The 21,169-nt window shown below is 57.3% G+C and overlaps 3 protein-coding genes across 5 annotated transcripts; all 3 read left to right on the top strand.

Annotated features, from left to right (window-relative positions):
* Nucleotides 1-312: 312 nt before the first annotated feature.
* On the top strand, nucleotides 313-6,810 carry MPZL3 (myelin protein zero like 3). Its single transcript, XM_027699547.1, has 6 exons — nucleotides 313-402; nucleotides 1,407-1,573; nucleotides 1,988-2,198; nucleotides 2,865-3,030; nucleotides 3,847-3,910; nucleotides 5,824-6,810. Exons 1-6 carry the CDS (start codon nucleotides 342-344, stop codon nucleotides 5,848-5,850), a joined length of 696 nt encoding a protein of 231 aa, XP_027555348.1. The 5' UTR covers nucleotides 313-341; the 3' UTR covers nucleotides 5,851-6,810.
* A 1,183-nt stretch (nucleotides 6,811-7,993) lies between these two features.
* Nucleotides 7,994-13,688, top strand: LOC113975490 (junctional adhesion molecule-like). 3 transcript variants are annotated; one of them, XM_027699545.1, is made up of 9 exons: nucleotides 7,994-8,162; nucleotides 8,309-8,364; nucleotides 9,978-10,026; nucleotides 11,301-11,458; nucleotides 11,809-12,034; nucleotides 12,184-12,310; nucleotides 12,653-12,707; nucleotides 12,910-13,005; nucleotides 13,179-13,688. In XM_027699545.1, the coding sequence occupies exons 2-9, from the start codon at nucleotides 8,332-8,334 to the stop codon at nucleotides 13,338-13,340; spliced, it is 906 nt and encodes a 301-aa protein (XP_027555346.1). In that variant the 5' UTR covers nucleotides 7,994-8,162; nucleotides 8,309-8,331; the 3' UTR covers nucleotides 13,341-13,688. The 3 variants fall into 3 exon arrangements, with proteins under 3 accessions (XP_027555346.1, XP_027555345.1, XP_027555347.1); XM_027699544.1 differs by having other exon boundaries at nucleotides 12,181-12,310; nucleotides 13,179-13,686; XM_027699546.1 differs by lacking the exon at nucleotides 8,309-8,364 and having other exon boundaries at nucleotides 12,181-12,310; nucleotides 13,179-13,683.
* A 1,612-nt stretch (nucleotides 13,689-15,300) lies between these two features.
* On the top strand, nucleotides 15,301-20,777 carry SCN2B (sodium voltage-gated channel beta subunit 2). Its single transcript, XM_027699548.1, has 4 exons — nucleotides 15,301-15,518; nucleotides 18,066-18,232; nucleotides 18,392-18,602; nucleotides 18,721-20,777. The coding sequence occupies exons 1-4, from the start codon at nucleotides 15,449-15,451 to the stop codon at nucleotides 18,918-18,920; spliced, it is 648 nt and encodes a 215-aa protein (XP_027555349.1). The 5' UTR covers nucleotides 15,301-15,448; the 3' UTR covers nucleotides 18,921-20,777.
* Nucleotides 20,778-21,169: the final 392 nt, after the last annotated feature.

Raw genomic sequence — 21,169 nt, 5'->3', positions numbered from 1 at the left:
TGTGTTTGCATTTTCAACCACCTGTGTCGCAAATAAAGGCACTTTGCTGAGAGCCTCCATGGTGAGTAGGGGGGCTGTGACCCGGGACCCCCCCCCAGGTCCAGGCACCTCAAACGAGCGGGTTTGCACCCAAAAAGTGCCGAAGAGGCATTTAGGGGCCGACCCCGACACGGGGCTGGGGAGTTTTGGGGTGTCCGGACCCTCCTCTCAGACCCCGGATCGGGCTCTGCCGGGGCCGCGCGGCCGCCCCAGGTGTGCCCAGGTGGGGCGGCCATTTTGGGGCTGCCCCGCCCTCACCTGCGCCAGGTGAGCGCCATGTTCCGGGGCTGAGCCCAGCAGGGATGCGGCTCCCCGGGGCCGCCGGCTGCCTCCTCCCGCGGGGGGTCCTGCTGCTGCTGCTCGGTACCGGCGCGCTCCGGGGGCTGCGATGGGATGGGACGGGACGGGTTGGGATGGGACGGGATGGATTGGGACGGGACGGGACGGATTGGGACGGGACGGGATCAGCGCTGCCCGCGGTCCGGGAATGGGGGGGTCCCGCGTGGAAACCGGGCGGGGAGCGCCCGGGATGCGGCTCCGAGGGCAGTGGATGCTCCGGGGGGCGGTGGATGGTCCATGGAGCGGTGGGAGGTTCGGGAAGGGCTGTCTCGGGGCGGTGGGAGGCTCGGGAAGGGCCGTCCGGGAGTGGTGGGTGGTCCATGGGGCGGTGGGGGGCTCGGGAAGGACCGTCCCGGGTCGCTCCGGCCGCGCTGTGCGGGGCGCTGGAAGCGGCGGGGAATTGTAAACCCGTTCCTGCTCCCTCGGAGCCCGCCCAGCAGCGGAATGAGGTGCGACCATCAGGGCAGAACTTCCTGCCCGGTGTTCCCGTCTCCTCCTTCCTCAGCCGGGAGCGGGAGGTTTGGGAAGGGCAGGACGGGAGCGATGCTCCACTGAGCGCTGTGCGGGCCGAGCCCCGCAGCGGGTGAGCCGGGCAGGAGGGGCTGCGCACGCTGGAAACGAGAACTGAGAGCACTTATTGCTGCGGGGTGACTCTTGACCCCGGTGCACGTGGAATTCAAGGGGCTGTGGCGAGACACACAGAGCCAAAATTGCCTTAAAGTAAAGATACCTTAAAGTAAAGCACCTAAAGCTGGGACTTCGGAACTCATCAGAGAGCCAGCTGATCCCATTTCTCAGCTCTTTATCTCCACATCTAAATATAAGCAGGCTCCAGCCCTGCAGAGAGTAGGTCATGGGCGTTGTCTGCTTTCCTTCATATTTCATTGTGGAGGATGTCATTATTGCCCTGCTTTAGCCTTTGAATTGTCGTTGACCTGCACGTGTGTTGATACTTTTGGGACATCAACACTCCTGTGCCTGGCTGGTAACGAGAAATTAATCCTTGCCTTTTGTGCCTGTTCCATCAGGTGTCTGCAAGGCTCTTTCCCTGGAAATTAAAGCCAGTCCTAAAGTGACAGCTGTCGTGGGTGAGCAAGCCCTGCTGAAATGCTCCTTCAGATCCAGTTCCCCCATCACTGAGAGCCTCGTGGTGTACTGGACGTACCGACCCCTCGCTGGGGGCCCGATGGAGACAGTAAGTGGCACAGGGAGTCTGACCAGGCCTCTGTGCTTGCTGAAAATCTGAATTTTCTGTTTGCTTTACTGAGCTGCTGCATCACTCTGTGGTTTGGGAGTCACTGTAATCTTCTGTCCCGTGTGAAATTCCTTTGGTGTTCTTTGGGGAAAATATTCTATGTAAATGCAAAATAGCATAATGATGATAAAGCAGATAAATTTTGGGGGTTGCTACAAGTGCTGCATTGTGCACTGTAGCCATAGTATGACTGTAAAGATCTGATTGGAAGCTTTATTTCTATTGCATAGGAAGTATTTTTTTCGGACCTTTTAATGTGTATTCCTTTATGATTTCAATCCAAAAAAAGCATTTCTCTTTTCTTTCTTGGGCGAGTGTTTTATTGGCACAACTATTGCCTTTGCCTCCTTTTAGGTTTTTCATTACCAGTCCATTCCATACCCAACAGCAGTGGGAAAGTTCAAAGACAGGATATCCTGGGTCGGGAACGTTGCCAGTGGTGACGCTTCCATCGCTATCCAGAGCCCCGAGCTGAGTGACAATGGGACGTTCTCCTGCAATGTGAAGAATCCTCCAGACGTGTACCACAACATCCCTCAGACCGTGCTGGAGGTTACAGAGGGGGGTAAGGCTCCATTTCCATGGCTTGGCCTCATCTGTGGGACAGAGCTGCACTGCAGCTTTGTCGGGATCCTGGGAGTCTGAGCATCACGTGGAAAACATTCCCTGGAGTTCCATGTTAAAGCTTCAGCAAGAATTACCTCAGCCCTGCCTTCTCAGCTCAATACATTGAGAACTACTGAATTTATTTGGGGCAGGAGGGGGCAGAGGGAGCTGTGCTGATAACCGAAATCAAAAGTGTCCCCTTTGTTCAGCACTTTCAGCCTCCCCCTATTGCAGTGGAACAAGTTAAACGATGAGGAAATACTGGCCTAAAAATAACACCCACATCACAAGCACTGGCTGTCAGTAACACTCAATTCCTCATGTGCCCTGCGTGCCAGACCTGCCCCAAATCTGCAGCTCAGGCGTGTGCTGATAGAACTGTGTCGTGACCTGCCTTCCTTTGTAGTTCTTTGCATCTGCAGCGCCCGCCTGGGCTGGGTTTGTGACAGGAGTCCCACAGATTTGGTGGCAGAGATGGCTGTCTCCAATCTGCCAGTGCTGTGCTTCACGTGAGAAGGCCACCAAGCTGTGGCCTGGGTGGATGTTTGTCCCAGAGGCTGGGGAGGGCTCTGTCTCCCTTTCTATCCCTGTGTCTCACTGCTGGAATCCCGGTGTCTCCCTGCAGGCCTCTCCTTCCAGCTGACCTCGGCAGCACTGCTCTCCCTGTCCGTGTTCCTCCCTTCCACCATCGTGGTCGTTCTGCTGCTGGTGAGGATGGGAAGGAAATTCAGGGTGCTGAAGGAGAAAAGGAAAGGTGGCTACAAGAAATCCTCCATCGAGGTGTCTGATGAGTAAGTTCTGGCTGCAGCCCAAAGCCTGTCCTTCCACTTTGGACTGTTGGTTTCTCCACTGTGGTTCAGTCACTGGTTCTGCTTCTCCATGAGCACCATTCAGCACTCAGAAAGCTTTTGGAAATGCCCCTGTTGGGGCATGAATCACATGTTGTACATCCCCTTTTCCTGTCATTCGTGTGAGCCACGGAACAGAAGCAGTTCAGGGTTAGCCAGTCTTTCACTTCTGTAATGGGATTTATTTCGACCTGAGTCAGCAAGATGTTTTGCCTACGTGGGCTTTATGTGTTGCATTTTGGTATGAAGTGTCCACAACATCAGAACAGACCCAATAATGCCACCTGGTTCCCCTGTGGTGGCCTGAGCAGAGGTGCCAGGTACTGAAGGAGCCTTGGAGACTGAATTCCCCTCTGCACTGGAGAGGATTCAGCTCTGGAAGGGTCAGTGGTGAGAACAGCCAGGTGTCAGTGCTGCTGCAGGAGCTGCACCTGGCTTTGCCATGAATCCAGGGCTGCAATCCACTGCAGAATGAGGTTTTACTGCCATGTTTCAGTCTTCTGATTGGAGTTTTGAGATTTGCCAGCCAAATAGCAGCTCTTGTTTTCTTCTTTGTGGCACTGACGTGAAATATGTGCCTTCAGAACGAGGGGCCTGACAGGCTTTATTCTCTTTGGTTTTGCTGTGCAGAATCAAAGGCTTTTCATCACGATGAAAAACCTTTGATTCCATGTGGTGTAAATAGAATTCAGAGTCTGTAGGACTTATCAGTGTGTTTTGGGAGGAAAAGTCCAACCTAATCCTGTGCCTTTTCTGCAGGCCTGAGCAGACAGAGAGCATTGGCTGCTCCGGGAAACTCAGGGCGTGGTGTCTGAACTGTGTGGTAAGTGAAAGCTGGTGTTTTCACTGTGGTTTTGCCAAATTTGATGCTCACAGGAGGTGCTAAGGAGGTGGAGCTTGCCATAACCCCTCTGGATGTCCAGGAGGTGTCCCAAACGGCCGGGCTTAAGCTCCTTGTTTTGTCTCAAGATCCACCAAATCGATTTTTCACGTGACTTTATTGAAACCAAAGCTGTGGTTTTAAGATGAAAAACCAGAATTTAAGAGCAAGCTGCCGTGTAGTTTCTCTGAAGGCCCTGCTTGACCAGCCTGGGGGCTGGCAGTGGGGAAGGGAGGCAGGGACACCCCGATGCCCTGTGCTCCTTGCAGAGAAGGTGCAGCCCTGCTGCTCTTCTGGAGACCTTCCTCCTCTCACCCTGTTTCCATTGCAACAGAATGTTTCTTAACCCTTGTGGTTTGTTTGTTTGTTTGTGGCTTTTTGTTTGTTGTGCTCTGCTGTGTGTGGTTGTCTTCTAACTCTGCTGGTTCCCTTCCTACCCCACCAGCAGCTCCTGTGAATCAGGAGCCTTGTGCTGACAGTACTGAGTGTTTTTGCCACCTGCTGCCCTTGTTTTGTGTGAGTCCTGTGTGCTGGGATCAGCAGCCACAGCCACCAGTGTGGCACATTCCAGAGTAATTTGAGTGTTTTCATTTTTTTCCACTGTGTCCTATAGAGCAAACTGACCTGAGGCACCTTTGCATCTCTTATACACAGTCAGGACATATGCTAAGGAGTATTTAAATATGTGTTGCTTGATTCACTATTCTAATGCCAGTGATTTAAAATGTCCTAAATGCATGAGCCTTCAGACAGGCGTGTGCTGATGGTTTCTGTTAGATACAGAATGGAAAACAAGCAATTATGTAAGTTAAATATTAAATATTTACATTTCTACATAAGACACAGCAGTTACAAGACGGCAGTGTTGGGAACAAGGGTTTGGAGAGGTGCAGAAAGTAGGAAATGCTTTGTGCCAAAGGGGAAGTTGCCTTGGGAGGTGGAAAGGTGACATGCTGGGAATCAGGGAGGGACCAGGTGGAGAGATGGGAAAGGATGGAGCCCCAGCCTGGTGAGAGAGATGCTGTCAGGCAGTGGGAGATCTCAAAAGTTGAAAAATGTCTTCTCATCCTTTGAGAGGAGTCCAATTGGAGTGATATAATCCTGCTGCTTTCATGTTGAGTGTTTTGTCAGATTTGATTCTCTGCTCTGATATTGAGGTACTTGTCTGATCAGGTGGCTGAGAATCCTGTCGCACTTACCTTAATGATTCTGGGTTTTTGAGGTTTCTGTAATGTGCTTTTTCATGCTTAATATGTTACCAAACAACTGAAATTGCAAAGCCATTGAAAAATCTCTTTGCACTCAAAGTGACTGCAGAGTCAGTGAGATTTCCCCTGTAGAGCTGAGGAGTTTGAGTGAGTTCAGAGCTGGAAGCTGCAGATCTGGCTCGAGGGGATGCCAGCAAACGTCTCCTGTGGTTGGAATTACAGACGACTGGGCTCTGAAAATAAGTGGTTGCTGTAGCTGAAAAAACAATAATTTGTGCTGCTCTCTACAGGGATTGGTGGTGCTTTTGCTTTGTGCTGCCCTTTATGGCTCATCTTTGGTTTGAGCTTTAGCTGCTTCTTCTCTTAAAACACACTTGATGTGCTGGTTATATTGTGGTGGTTGGTCTGTGTGTCTGTGAGGAGTCAAACAGATTCAGCTGCAAGTGCTTATACATACATATATATACATTTACATACATTTTTAGCAGTGTTTATGCCAGTCCTCTGGCCTGCTCAAGCACAGCAGCACTTTGGGAAGGGTTCAGGCTCTCGTCAGAAGCCCAGCAGGCTCAGCATTCTGCTGAACTCAGGACTTGACTCATGTCTTCACACACAGTCTCCATTTCTCTCCCCATGCTCCCTGTTTAGGACACGGATGAGGAGGATCCATACTGATGAAAGGCTAAATCTGTGCAGAAAGAACAAAAAGGCAGCACCGAAAATCAGGGCCGGGTACTTCCGAAGGCTGCTGGACAACCAGTGCAGGTGGAAGGATGTGCTCTGCTCTTGGTAGATTGGAAGAATGATGCTGCTGGGATAATTCACTTCTATTTAAGCACAAAATAATGATTTTTTTAAAATCCTTCTAATTTATTGGGGAAAAAGGAAATCTCTTCAGCTCACTTGTGCAGTGCCTGCAGCTGCACAGGCTGTGTCCTCCCAGCCCTCTGCCAACGTGTCTTGGTTCACTTGCAAATTTTTTGACTTTTTGGTGACATCCCTCCTTTCCTGAGCCCTTGAAACGGAATTTCCTGAAGGACAGGCTGCTCCAGAGCTCTCTAGGCTGCTCATCTTTGGGGACTGGTGATGTTTATTCTCAGTTTTTTTGGAATGTATTTGCTGGTGACTCAAACCTGTTTGATGAAGGGGTATCTGCCATCCTGGGAGCAAAGAGAACCTACTGCTTTTTGACTATTTCTTGGTTTAATCAGCTGCATCTCCTTCTCCTTGTAGAGGTGAAGCACAATTCACAGAAAACAAACCTTTTTTTTTAATCAGAAGTGCAAATGGGGACTCTGTATCTGGGGACACACAACCCCATCTACCTCAACCATGGACTCAAGCACTGCCCAAACCAATGTTCTGTTTGCAGTAGTTGTTTTCTTCCTCTCCTGGGTACCATTTTAGGGAAATGGCCAATCATGCAGCATTGCTTCCCCTGGAGGAAGAGCATTTCCTCTTTCACCAACCTTGTCCCTTAATGAATGACAAAGAGCAGTGGAATCCGTGTCTGCTGAATCCCTAAAGAGCTGCTGTTTGCTGCTTCCTTCCCAATGTGTGTGACATTGGTCAAATATTCTCCTTTTACAGGTGTGGTGCAATTTTACTGCTGATTTTGATGTGCCATTACGAATAAACTGCTTTATTTCATTTTTGGCCTGTGGATAACTTTATTTGGTTAAATATAATTGAACTCATAAAGCTGCCACCCTGAGTTGCTGCTTGGGTATAAAAATTGTCTTGTGGCAATGGGTAAAGGGAGCAGATTTAACCCAAAAGGGAACAAATACCAAGTCCCCCTTTGGCAGCTCTGTGGTGGCTGCAAGTTTCAGGTGTGTTAAGTTCCTGATTGAGAAGCAGGTCAGCTCCATCTCCAGATGGAGAAATACATTTATCTCCTACCTACTATAAAGTAATATTTAAAATGTTTGTGCTTCCTGGTGACACAATGCCTCTGTGGGCCAAAAGTTTCCTGAGAAAGGCTGCTGGTGGGATTGTGCAGCCTGGAGGAAGTGGCTTTGTTGTTCCACTCTCACACATCACGCAAGTTCTTGGGGAAAATGAAAGACTGGTTTGCTGCAGTGTTTGCCTTCAACTGGGACTCCTTTGCAAACAACAGGCTGGACCCTGGGCAAACCTTTCTGGAGCAGAGGCACATTCTGCAGGGTTAGTGCTGTGCAGCCTGAGTGAGGCTGAGCTTTCTCTTGCTCTGTCACCCATGTGGAAATCCCTTGGTGTACCATGAAAGCCACTGACACTGGAATAGAGAACAGGAGTTGCTCTGGTGTTTCAGAGAAAGAGGAAGGGTGAAAATGGGCTCTCAGAGGGCCTGGGGGGTGTGCAGTGGATGAAAGCAGTGGCTGGGGGGTGTTTCTGAAGGGAACAGCTGTGGCAGGGGTGTGAATAGGGGTCCTTTAGCCCATGAGGTGCCTGCTGGGCTGGGGCTCCTGGCAGCACCAGCAGTAAAGTCCAACAAAGTTACTCAGTGTTGCCTCATCAGGTCAAGATCCTGCAGCAAGGATGGTTCTCTAACCAGCTCTGATCCCCAAAAACAAACCAGGGGGGAGCACAGCTTGTGTGCCAGGCATCTCTCCATCCTTGCCTTCCCACACAGTGACTGGTCAGGTTGTTCTGCCCCAGTGGAAGGGCTGGGGCTGAGCCTCAGTTTGTACCTGTGAGGTGTTTTTTCCTGAAGCTGCTGCATCCCCATCATCTCCTCTCAGCCAGGATGCTCCTGCTGTTGTTGTGACCTCTCTGTTGCAGCCCTTCCACGTTCTGATTTGTTAATCTACTTCCTCTTGCTTGTGAAAGTGGTCACCAAGCTGGACCTGAGAGAAGGAACCAAGTCTGGCAGGAGAAATATCTTGCAAGATGATTTAGCAACTGGTTCAGATACTCCGAATTGTTAACAACCAGTTCAGATACTCCAGATTTGCCACTGAAGAACCCTTCATGCAAGACAAGTTGACTGCCCCAAGCCACACTGGGTGAGTACTTTTTGCCATAATATTTACTTTTTTTTTTTCCTTGAAAAGAGAACCAGAGAATCAGAAGTGCTGGAGATTCAGATGCCACGTGAAAAATAAGGGAAACGTGAAGGCTGTATGGTATCTGTGTCTTTTTTTCCCCCCAGTCTGTTTGGTAAAGGTGATTTGGATGTGTCAGCACCATAAAATACACAACAGCAGGGTGAGTGGGTGCTGTTTCCAGCTGGTGCATCACAACACCCACAGACTGGTGTGTGTCACAGGGGGAGACCCTGCAAAGATGTGTTCCCAGAGAGGACCAGAGTTTATTCTCAGAAGCAGGGTAATAAATCCTGGAAGGGCTTGATGGCACATGAGGCCCAGAGCCTCGGTAGCTCAGCTGCAGGGAGCTTAGGAGGTTCTGAGTGTGGAAATCCCGGGTTTCAGGGTGCTGAGGACTGTTCTTTGAGCTGGCTGTTCTCTTGGCTCCTGTGGGAGGGCACAGCTCTGCCTGATTTTTTGGCAGTGTCTCTGGAAAGTAGGATGCTGTGGCCTCCTGCACAGAGCTGTGCTGCCCCAGCTGAGCTCTGGAGCCGAGCAGGAGTGGTGCAGGAGTGCTGCTGTGTTTGTAGGTCGTGCGTGCAGCAAACTGTGTCACAGCAGAGCTGCAGCAGCGCAGCCAAACCACAGCTCCCCCCTCCACCACCAGAAACCCGACCCCCGGGGGGGGCCCTGTGCTTTGAAAGGGATTTGAGACAATTCCAGAAGGTGTGCTGCTGCTTTGCAGGATTTTTGTCTGTGGAAAAGGGGGGACGATCAAGGGCAGAGGGTTTTACATCTCTGACTGCAAAGCTGTAGTGACTCCCTCAGCCTGGAACAGACCCATAGGTACCCAGTAGCTAATTCTGGGCCTGTAATCCCTGCCTGAGGCTGGTGTAAAGATCCTCTCCCTTGCAAGATGAAGCCACCGAGATGTCAGGGATGATTCAGCTCTTGTCTTTCTGTTTCTGCAGCGAAAATGCCTGTGCTGGGAAACACGGGCTGGGAATGGCAACCTCAAATCCAGCTGCCACGTGCAGCTTCTCCAGCCAGGAGAGCTTCTCTCAGTAACTTTGTGCCCTTAACTGTGTTTAGCATTTTTGAATGGCCATAGCTGGGAATCATGGAGCAGGGACACAGCAAGCAGGGTTCTGACTTTGCCTTCCTTTTAACACCAGTTGGCATATTCCTGATGATGACAGCCAGTCCTTCCTTGGGCTGCAGGATATATCCACGAGGTGTAGAAGGGAAATGTCAGCTTTATTTTGAGAGATGTGCAGCAGGTCAAGCTGAATCCAGTGACCAAAAATGGCACTGTCTGAACAGAGCCCGAGAGGCTCCAGCAGAACCTCTCTCCCTGTGCAGCACCCTGGGGCAGGGGGGTTAGTCCTGGAGGAGGGGGGTCTGTGTTTTTAGAATCAAACTTGTCTGATTCTGTAGTATTCAAAACATCCCACTGCTCTGTGAGCAGAGTTGACTCCTGTGAACGTCTCTGCTCAGATGTCAGAGTCTCGACCCCAAACCACCGGAAAGATTTCGTGACTTAGGGGGAAACACAAAGGGGTTCAGGCTGAGCCCTTTCCCCCACGCTTGCTCTTCCTGTCCAGGGCTCAGAGCAGTCTCAAAAACCAGAGACCTGGTGTCTGCCATCTGTGCTTGGCTGAGTTTCAAGCTCCCAACTTGAGAGGCTGCACATCAGGCAGCAGAGCCTTTCTCTAACCTTGAGCTGGTGGCAAGTTGTTGGTGTCCTGCCCCAGGGGAGCCTGATGCCTGTGCCACATCTGCTTTTCTTTTCAGAGTAAGATGAAGGTGTTGCTGAGCCTGACTCTGGTGCTGACATGGCTGGGTAAGCTATAAGTTTTATTTGCCTTGCCTTCTTTCCCCTCTGCCTTTGCTGTAAGATCTGAGTACCAGTGACTCCTCCAGTCTCTGGGTGCTGCATCTTCCCTTCCTGCACACCTCACATTTATATAGGCTTCAAACTGCAATGGCATCCCTGGATGTGTCCTGTACTTAGCCAGGCTCCAAGGCCTTGAAAGAAATAGAACAGCTTCACCAAGTCTAAATACAGGGAAAGGTTTTCAAGGTAATGATTTTGGCTCTGCTCGAGGCAGCTCAGCCCTTGGTCTTCTCTGCTGGCAAGTATTTGTCATTACAGCTCTGCAGCTGGTCAGGACCAAAAGAACCTGTTTGGGAAGCACTTTGCATGTATTATTTACAGGACATCAGACAAGCACTTGGTGCTTGGCCAGGGCCCAGCCCTCTGTGGCTCGTGGACAGGCTGAGCAGAGTGGCTCAGACACGAGGACAAGCCGACCTGTCAGAGCAGCTTCCCGCTGAATCAGCTCCCCAAGCTCTCAACAGAGAACTGCCAGAGCCTCAGCCTCTCCTTCTAGTGCCAGTGCAGGCTCTGGAGCGTGCAGGGTGTCTCTCAACGAGCTCCAGAGGCATTTTCTGGCCCACTTTTTTCAAAGAATCGTTTAGTTTGGAAGAGACCTTTAACCCCCTTCCTGCCGTGCGCTCTGCAGCCCAGCGTGCCAGCAGCTGCTTCGTGCTGGTTGTGTCAGCTCTGTGCTCTTTGATCTTCCTCTCTTTTGGTTTTTTTTTTCCCACTGTCCAGCTTCTCTAGAAACCCCAAACTGTAGTTACGTGGCCAGACAAGTACAAGCCCAGGTCTGGAGCCTGTGAGCAAAGGGGAAGGAAGCCAAATGGGCAGGTTGTGAAGGAGGAACTGAAATCCGTGCAAAGCGGCTGAATTGCCCCTGGCCTGGCAGAGATGAGGGCGGCACAGGTTCTCCCAGCCAGTGACTCACAGGAACAGCCCTGCAGGAGCTGCAGGCTCTGGCTCCGAGGCGTTGGAGGGCTGGGGTTGTGCCTCCCGACTTCCCCTGTGCGCGGCTTGTCCGGCGAGCGCGGCAGCCCCCGGTCTGGCGGCGGGAGGATGTGCTGCTGCCCCACATCCCGGGCACGCCAAGAGCAGGGGTCAGGGAGAGGCTTTGCCTCTGGACTGGCCGGTGCCGTGAGCCCCAGGCTCACCTGGAGAGGAGACACCGATGGGGACAGGCAGGCTGCGCCTGGCCCTGCTCCCCGCACTCATCCTGCTGTCCCTGTCCCCGGCAGAGCCGAGCGGAGGGTCTGGCCGGGTGTTCACAGAGCCTCAGCTTCGAGCTAGCGCTGGGGACTCTGTGCTGCTGCAGTGCCACTTCCTAGACCTGGAGAACAAGGGCTGGACCGTGAGCAAGGTGGATTGGATACACAGGGCCAGGGCTGGCACTCAGGTGGGTCGGGATCGGGGGGTGGGTGGTGGAGCGGGACACGGGCTGTGGCGGGGGACGGTGGGTGAGGCAGCTATGGGGAGGATGTGGGGAAGCCCGTCTGCCTGGCCCAGGCCAGGGGAGGAGGAAGGTTCCACGAGGGGAGGAAGGTTGCCCGTGTGGTGGTGGGACACCCCATGGCCCCAGGCTGCAGGGGAAGCACCGCTCTGGGTGCGAGCCGGGCTCTGTGAACAGCAGTTGCTCCGTGAGGAGAGGGAGAGAGCAGGACCTGAGAGCTCTCGAGGACAGAAGGCTCATGGGGCAGTGCCCTTCCACTGGGCTCCCTTGACCTGTCGCTGTCTGTGCCCTGGCAGGAGGAGGTGGTGTTTTTTTACTACAGCAACCGTGGGGTCCCCGCGGGCCGCTTCAAGCAGCGGGCGCAGTGGGAAGGGGACCTGTCCCGGCGGGACGGCTCCATCCGGCTGCGGGACCTGCACGTGAACGACAGCGGCACCTACGAGTGTGAGATCCGCCTGCAGCTCAACAGCAGCATCTTCAAGAACCGCACGGTGCTGCACGTCAGCCCCCCGGCGCAGAGAGGTGTGTGCTGAGCCCTGCCACTGCTCCCCTGATCCCTCGTGCTGAGGGGCTGCAGAGCCCAGGAGGCTCTCAGACCTGCTGCCACGGCCCTCCTGCAGCAGGGCCGGGGTCTTCATGGTGCCATCCCTGCCTTGGTGTCTCCCCAGAAGGACGAGGAGCAGCAGGTGCCCAGGAGGTTGCACCCCTGAGAGACTCCGGGTTTTGGCCGGCGGTGGTGGGCTGTGGCTGCGTGGCCGTGGTGGTGGCGTTCCTGGCCGGACTCTGCGTGAGGAAGAGGTACCAACGCTGGCTCTGGGGTTATGGGGCTGAGCAAAGCACCTCCCTGCACCTCCCCGTGTTGGTGTCCCCAACCAGGCATCGCCCTGAGCTGCCCCGTGCGGGGCAGGTTCCCGGGTATGAGGGTTCAACTCCCCCGGAGTGGGGTGCAGGCTCCTGCTGCCATCTAGTGTCACTCTGCCCTGGCCAGTCCCCCCTTGGCTCCCAAGCCTTCTGGGCTGGGCCAGCAGCAAGGATGGCCTGGCTGAGGCACGTGCAAAGGCATTCCAGTGTCCCGGGAGGGGGAGGGAGGGACAGGAGGGGCAGGCGATGGAGATGACGCTGCTGTTGCCTTCCCACAAGGTTTGCAGGCAACACGGCCCTGGAGAGGATTGGAAACAGCAAGAGCAAAGCAGAGGTGAGAGCTGAGGCTGGGGGGAGCACTGAGGTCGGGTGTGTGGGGAGGCCGAGGGAGGGGACCCCACACTGGCCAGACACGAGGTGCCATTCACTGCCCAGACACAGCCGTGGCTCCTGGTGCCTGCCCTGTGAGCGGGGTCAGGCAGCCCTCGGGTGTTTGGGGACTGCCCAGTCCCAAACATCCCGATGCCCCCTTGCAGGAAGCGCTTTACTGCTCAATCCCTGGAGCTGAGATACCCAAGGCTGAACAGGATGCCAAGAAGAAGAGGAGAGCTGAGGACACCTACATAACCATGGTGAGGAGCAGGCTGGTGTGATCCCCCACATCACTGCCCCCTGGCCAGGGCCGTGGCATCCAGGCCTGACCCCTCACTCCCCGTGCCAGGCAGCAGCATCCCTTGCCCCCTTCCCCCTCCAAACAGCCCCTGGTACCTGTGGTGGCACTCACACCCTGTCCCTTGCTCCCCAGCACCCCTCCCACTGCCGGGAGAACGGCGTCTACGTGGAGCTGTCCAAGAGGATGATCCCGGCAGAATGGATGGGAGAGGGGAGACAAGGTGAAGGACAAAGCCAGGAGCCCCACAGCAGACCAGAGCAGCCACTTCCCCGGGCTCCAGAGCAGGAGAAATAACTGTGCTGGGGGATGAAACCTCTTAGCCAGGTGTGTCCAAGACACCTTTGTCCCTTTGGGTGGCCAGAACTGGTGACACTTCACTGTGTGCTCCGTGCCAGGGCACTGCTGGGGGATGGCCCACCCCAGCTGTCTGCAGAGGACCAGGGGAAACCTGTCCCTCTTGCCCCCTGGTCTCTGGAGAGGGGCACAGTGGGCACAGCCTCCACGCTCTAGCTTTGAGCCTGGTCCTGAGACAAGGATCTCCAAGGGGGGACATGCAGCAGGGGCCATTATGGTATTATTCTGGAGATAATAAAACTCAGGGACTCTTCCCTGTTCCTGTCTTCGTTTTACCTCTTGCTTAAGCACGTGATGTCCGAGTGTGCCAAAAGCTGCCTGGCCCAGGGCCTTGGGAGCCCCTGCTCCCACGTGCAGCCTCGCACAGGGCGCCTGCCCAGCTGGCCCCAGGCAGCAGTAAAGCCAAAAGGGCCACAGAGAGGGTCCCTTTGCAGCAGGACAGGGGTGGAGGGGAGCAGGACAGCCCCTGCAGGCAGTGTGTGTGTGCCCTCATGTCTCCCTGCCCCAGCCCCTGGCCACGGGTGAGCACCCACCCTATACCCAGGACAGGCAGCCCTGGCCGGGGGGGAGCCCAGCACACCCCCCCAGGCCTCCAGGGCAGCATCTGAGAGGGTGCTGGCGCTGCTCCTGCTCTATATATAGATGTTTGACACCTCCAGGTGCGGAGGGAGCGCAGGGACCCTCCACCTCCCACCACTGCTGAGACTGCAGCGCTGCTGCTCCTCCTTGGTTCACGTTGACACCCTGCTCTCTTTTCCTGGAGGGAGGCAGAGCGATGGGATCACAGCAGGAACCAGCAGCCCGAGCTGGTTTTGGGGTGTTGGAGGGTCACATGTGACCTCTGCTGCCGCCGTGGGGTTGTGGGAGCTGTTGTGGCAGAGCAGAGTGGGCTCTGCCTGCCCGGTGTGCAGGGGAACTGCTGTGTGTGCAGTGAGGGTGTCTGCTGAGCAGGGTTGCTGTGTTTGCCACTCTGATGCCTTCTCTCTCAGCTGTCCTGTTTCCCCTCCTGAGGCTGGTCAGGCAGCAGGGCCCCTCTGCATCCCTGTTGCCCCATCCCTTCCTCCCCAGGTGTGTAGGAAGCAAGATGTGCCCTGGCTGCAGGGCATCCCTTGCCTTTCTCCCCACTGATGCTGTCTCAGCAAACTCCACCTCCCTGTGTCCCAGGGGACGAGAACAGGGGCCTGAGCAGCTGCTGTGGCTGCCTTTGGTCCCCATGAGGCCACGTCAACCCCTTCCTGCTCCCACCTCTGCAGCCTGAGGCCAGGCTTGGAGTCCAGGGCCCAAAGACTTCCTTGTCCGATGGTGCCAATGGGATCAAAGACTTTCTGTTACTGCTGGGCAGAGCTTCCTTGTGAGCAGGGCTGTTGCTTTGGGAGAGCGTGCTGCTGGGGGCATGGCAGAGCTTGGCACCCCTGGGAAGCGAGGGAGCTGCTCTTGCAGTGGCCTGGGAGAGAAGGGAGGTGAGCAGGAGAGCTTTTACCTGCTGCAGGTCACCTGCCCGTGGCAGTGCCACCTCCTGGGCACGCTGACCAGACTGCCTCCTTGGGACCCTCTGCTCTTCCCAGCCTGGATCAGCCCCCTCCAGGAGGGCATTCCCAATGCTCCCGGGCCCAGCTGAACGGGAACTGCTGCCGTGGATGGTGCGAGCGGGGCCGGTCGCCAGCCCCCAGCAGAGCCAAGGGGACACATCTGCACGGCCCCACTGAAACCAGGGGGGCTGCAGGGGGCCGGGGGGACCCACCGTGTGACACAGCCCGTGAGGAGAGCGCGGAGCTGGAGTTGCCAGGAGCTGTCACCTGCAGTTCAGGGGAAAAATTTTTCCGCCCTCCCACTCCGCCGGCTGCAATCCACCAACCACAGCATTTACTGCTTTTTTTCGCCCCAGCTCCGCTCCAGCCATATTGGGCTGTGGAAATAAAGCGGCTCTAATGTTATATGTCACCTGCAAATAACCCGGGCGTTCGAAAAAAAAAAACAAACCCTCCACCACCACCTCCAAAACCCACGCCACCGCCACGTCCTCTCCACACACAAAAAATCCTCCAAAAATGAGCCCGGAAGCCTGGCTCCCGCAGCCCACCTTGTTCCTCACTGGCCTCACCTTGCTGCTGTCGCTGGGTAAGTGTCTGACCGGATGCCCTTGCATGCGGCCGGGTGGGGAGGCACCCCCCTGCCTGGCCAGGAGCCCCCCTCCCCGCAGCCCGGCGCGCTGAGCCAGCGCTGAGCCGCAGGGATGGGCACAGAGGTGGTCCAGCATGCACCCTGCGGAGAGCCACCAGCCAGGGTGACCTGCTTTTTTGGGCAGGGTGGGGGGTTATGCTGCGACTGCATCTTCTCCTGCAGCCAGCCGTGCATCCTGCTCGCTGGATGCTGTTTGCATGCCGGGGAGAGGAGGGGGCTGCCGCGGGCACAGGGGCTGCGCCTCGCCGGGGAGCTGGTGGTGGGTGGCTGTGGTGGCTTGTGGCTGTCCTTGGGGTGGTGGCTGGCGGCTGGGGGAGCGGGCACCGGGCTGGCAGTGCTGCATGGGTCGGGGGGGGACGTGTCCCCTGCGTCCTGCCCCGCCGCCAGCAGCGTGTGTCAGCAGCTTTGGGTGGGTATCGATCGCGAACGGGAACGCATCACTTCTTTGAAGTGCTGCTCGCGCTGTCCTGGAGCTCCTGATGGGCTGCCTTACCCCTGAGGAGAGAGCCTGGGAAAGGAGGGTACAAAACCTAGCGAGGTCTGCTTTAGAGGCTGCTGTGATTTTGCCTCCCTGGGCGCAGGGTGCAGCGTGACGGAGCGTTTGGGAGCCTGCGCGGCGCCGAAGGACGCAGCCCGGACGGTCGGTCCCGGGGGCTTTAGGGGCTTCTTCCCCCACTTCTGCTGTCCCCCAGTGCTGGGCAGTGGCAGAGTTTGGACCCACAGACGTGGGTGCTCCCAGGGCACGTGCCCAGCGCGTGCTGGCTGCCCGTGAGGACCCTCTGGCTGTGGTGCAGCCCTGCCAGGCCCTGGTCTCTCTGGCTGGGGGACAGGATTGCTCCTGGTGGGATCTCATCCCCCTGTAGAGCCCTGGGGGCACCCTGAGGGCACAGAACAAAGCCAGGTCACCCAATTGCAGGCACACAGGGCATTGTTTGAGCAGTGCTCAGACAATGACTCCATGCAGGGACACCCCCCCAACCAGGCCTGCTGGGACAGACCAGCTCCTGGCTCTTCTCTCCCACCCCTGCGAGGTTTTCTTGGAAGCGTCTAAAGCTGTGATGGGGCAGCAGGGCTGTGACACTGGCTCAGGACACTTCTTCCTTCCTTGGGCACTGAGACTCGTCCCCATGTGCCAGCTGTCCCCATCCCTGTCCCCCTGAGCCCCGTGGGAGCCCCCCCTGCGCTGGGTTTGGATGGAGGGTGCTCACCTCGGCTGCCAGCACAGCAAGGAGCCGTCTCCAGGGCTGGGCCACACCTGAGGGCACCCCCTGCCCCCAGAGAGCTTCAGGGTGCTGCGGGTTCACACCTTGCAGCGAGACCTGTGGCTTGAAGCAGCCGTGTCTGCGGCCTGGGAAAGGCTGTTTTCCCTGGCTGCAGAGCCTGGCCCCTTTCCTGCCCTGCTTGCAGGCGGAGCGGAGCGGCCAGTGGAGCAGCCTGGACGTGCCTCCAGCTTGGCCGCAGGGCTGGACTCGGCAGCACCTCGGGAAGAAGGTTTGAGAGCAAAGAGCAGCAGCCCAAGGGGAGAGGTGAGGTGATCCGAAAAGCACCTGGTGGTGGCAGTGTCACTGTCCCCGCCCTGCGGGATGCCACAGCCCCCCTTTATCGTCCCCTCCCTCCCAGGGCTCTCTGTTCCCGTGTCACTCAGGGTTTAGCCTCGGTGTTTGCAGCCAGCTGGCTGCACAGGAGCCTGTCCCCTTTCCAGGATGCAGGCACCGGGTCTGGGGTGCTGCCGGGGTAGGCAGCAGCCCAGGGGAGCTGCAGGGATGGAGTTGAGCAGAGAGCAGGTCACAGACACCCCATCCCTGCCCGTGTCCCAGCTGAGTCCTGCCCTGGGGGCTGCACCAGGTACTGTCCCTGTTTCTCTGCCACAGCCAGGCTGGGGAGCAGGGACTGGCCTCGTTCCCCCAGGAGTGACCCAGATCTCGCTCTGGTCATTCCCAGCTGGAGAACCCTTGCGTGGGCACTGCTGGGAGGGGGGAGCACCTGCATTCCCCCTGCAGCCCCTGGGGCCAGCCCTGGCAGATCCCAGCCCTCGCTGCCGTGCCGTGTCCTGCTGGGAATGAAATCTGATGAGCGCAGCCATAAATTTCAGGGCGGATGTGGCGCCGGGCCCCGTGTGCTGACGCTGCATCCAGCCCTGCACGGTGCTATGGATCCTATGGATCCTGCAGCAGGAAAGCCTCGGGCACCGGCAGGGAGCAGCGCTGGCTGCCAGTCAGCAGGAGTCAGCACCGGGCACGGCACTGAGGGGTCATCGGCCCTGGCAGAGCAGGGATGATGCTCTTCCCGTCCAACCAAGGGACTGTGCCAGGGCTGGGGCTGCTCCCCTTGTTGTCTGTCACTGCTGCGTGAGGAAATCCCGCTCCTGGCTGGATGCAGTGTGCGTGGATGTGCCCGGAAGGCGATGCCAGGCCCCAGGGTGAGCTCTGTGCAGCCAGGTGGCTGCAGGATGTGCCCCCTTCCTAACTCCTCTGCATCCGGCAGCACCCCCGGGACTGGGCATGGAGGTCATGGCCCCTCCCACCATCAGTGCCTTGAATGGCACCTCGGTGAAGCTCTCCTGCACCTTCAACTCCTGCTACAAGGTGGAGAACAAGCAGTTTTCCCTCAACTGGACGTACCAGGAATGCAGTAACTGCTCGGAGGAGCTGGTGAGTCTCACTGGGGCTGGGGATCAGCTCCAAGTAGCCGTGTGTGTCCCTTGGGGTCCCGGGCAGGGCAGCACGTGCAGGGAGGGGGGTGCCCGGCCGGGGAGGGAGCACGTGGGGTGCCAAGCGCTGTCTCACCTCCTCTCCCGCTCGGCTGCCCAGTTCCTGCAGTTCCGGATGAAGATCATGAACAAGCAGCTGGACCGCTTCGGGAACCGGGTGGAGTTCACGGGGAACCCCGCCAAGTACGACGTGTCCTTCACCCTCAAAAACGTGCAGCTGGAGGACGAGGGCATCTACAACTGCTACGTCCTGAACCCTCCGGACCGGCACCGGGGCTACGCCAGCATCAGCCTGAAGGTGTTCACCGAAGGTCAGTGTCCCCTCTGCGGTTGCCTCGCACAGGGTTTGCTCCCTGGCCCTGGGAGCGAGAGCCCTGCCCACTCCCAGGGGGTGGCTCTGTGCCCTGAGCCCGTGCCCTGTGTCCCCAGAGCCCCCGAAGCACGACTCGACGGTGGCTGTCATCGTGGGCGCCTCCGTGGGCGGCTTCTTGGCCGTGGTGATCCTGGTGCTGATGGTGGTGAAATGTGTGCGCCGGAAAAAGCAGCAGAGGCTGAACACGGACGACCAGAAGACGGAGGAGGAAGGGAAGACGGACGGCGAAGGCAACCCGGACGAGGGCACCAAGTAGTGCCCCCCTGCCCGCCCCTCCCTCCTCACCCCTGTACAGCGTGACCCTCTCGATGTGCTTCCCAGAGCAAGGATTTCTGTCTCCCCAGAGCATCCCTCCTTCCATCCAAATACCCAACCCAGCCTGGAGCAGGGCGCGGAGAGAAGAAGGTCCCTGGAGCCTGGCCCTGGTGGGCAGGGCTGGGGAGGGGGGCTGAAGCACATCAAGGCTGCCCTGAGGCTGAGCTGGGACCAGCCTGTCCCTTGCTGAGTGCCAGAGTTGTGAGGAGGTGCTGGGGACAAGCTGGTGTGGGAGAGGGGGGACCAGTGTGGTCCCCACACACAGAAGGACTTGAGCAGGGGGTGCCAGGAGGGGCAGAGGGGTCTGGGCAGCCCCGTGCCTGGTTATCTGTGCTCTGTCCCAATGGAAAACATGAGCAGGGGCCAGTGGCCCCCTGCTCTTGGGGCCATGGCTCATCCCTGAGGTGTTCCTGCTGTGCCTGGGGCACAGGCAGTGGTGTTCCCATCCCCAGGGATCCTGGGTAGCTGCCAGTCTCCTCCTTGCAAGTCCTGTGTGCCAGTGCTGAGGGTGCTGAGACAGAAAGCTCGTGCTCCTCAGGGACTGTCCCGGGCTGCTGGGAAGCCGAGGGTCAGGTAATGACCATGAGCTCAGGTGGTGTTTCAGAGCTTTGCTGTGTTTTGGAACCACTAATGGCTCCTGGTTTGCAAGGGATGTACCCTTCTGCCTCCTGGGCTATTTTTGAGTCTGAGCATCTCAGCCAAAGGCGCTGGGCTGATTTTTTTGCGGTCTTGGGGAGGGTAATTGTAATGGAAAATGTTCTGTTGATGTGTCAAACTGAGGTGGTGGGGAGTGGCAGGGTGAGGCTGCTCAGGTCGAAGAGCTGCTGGGAGGAAGAGGAGATTTTGGGCACTTGCTGGGAAGGCACAACAGCAGGCCTGGAGTTAGGACATCTCTGTCACCCTCGAGCAGCCCTGTCATGCTGAGACTGCCTCCTCCAGCCTCCCTGCAGAGCACTGCACAACCCATAACTGCCATGGCAATGCACTGCCAGCGTGCCCAGTGCCACCTGCCTCACTGGCAGGTGAGCTGTGGGGGCTGGAGCACGCCAGGGTCAGGCAGGCAAGTGACCCAGGGCAGTGTCCCCTGCAGCACCACGCCCGGGCTTTCCTTCTCCCGTGGCAGGCGGGACGTGGGGCAGAAGAGGAGCAGTGCACGGAGCCACAGGGGACACTGCCCAGGGCCAGGTGCCAGGGGTCCTGCCACCCACGAGCAGCACTGCCCGGGGAGAAGGGAGACCTTTGCTGTGCCCCTGGGTGGGTGCCATCCCGGCTGTGCCACGGGCAGTGCTGTCAGGCCCCGGAGGTGAAGGGACAGCCGCGCACTCCCTGCTCTGCCCCATCGCTTCCCGCCCCGGCCCCACGTGCCCTCCCCATCCCGCTCCACCCCGCTGGGCTCCCACCACGCCGCCGCTCCTCTTCCCATCTGCAGCAGGAATGTGCCGTGTCCCACACGTGGCTCCCCGTGTCCCGGGGAGGGCCGGGCTGAGCCGCCTGTCCCTCACCCCGCACACCCACAGCTCCCCGCACAGTGCCCGCGGTGTCCCCGCACAGTGCCCGCGGTGTTCCCGCACCGCCTCCGCTCGGGGCCGGGCTCCCGCAGCTCCGGGGCTGAGCCGGCAGCTCGGCGGCCAGAGGCCTCTGAGCCTTTGCACATGACCAGTCTTGCATCTGCCTTTCATTTCTTTCGTGCACTATATCCTTTGGATTGCAACTTGCCAATGCATCTGTATGTACATAGCTGTACACAGCAGAGAGAGTCTGCAAATATAATATCTCTACACACACAGGAGGGGCTGGATTCGCTCGTGGTGTGGCCTTGGGTTTGCGCCTTCCCGTGGGCTTCTCTTGCCAAGTGCTCTGCTGAGTGTAGGATGTTTTTATTGCTCTTTGTACAGTCAAACAAACAAAAGAACAACAAAACACAAACTTTGCCCTCGATGCTTTTGTGCTGCTGCCTGGAGGGGCAGGACTGGTCCCTCATCTGCTCTGCCTGTGGGGACAAGCGGGCTCCAGTGTGGAGCTCAGTCCTGCTGGGGTGCTTTGGGTGCTGAGGGAGCCCAGGGCAGCCTGTGTGTCCACAGCTCCATCCCTGGGAGCTACCACAGAGCCAGGGGCAGGCAGGGCAGTGCTGGGGGTAGCAGAGTGGCCAGTGCTGCCCCAGCCTTCCCACACCGAGATTTCAGGGGTGCT

Source organism: Neopelma chrysocephalum, unplaced genomic scaffold (assembly GCF_003984885.1).
Source record: "Neopelma chrysocephalum unplaced genomic scaffold, ASM398488v2 Primary Assembly neopelma1_138, whole genome shotgun sequence".
In the NCBI taxonomy this organism is placed as follows: domain Eukaryota; kingdom Metazoa; phylum Chordata; class Aves; order Passeriformes; family Pipridae; genus Neopelma; species Neopelma chrysocephalum.
This window is presented reverse-complemented; position numbering and strand designations above follow the sequence as displayed.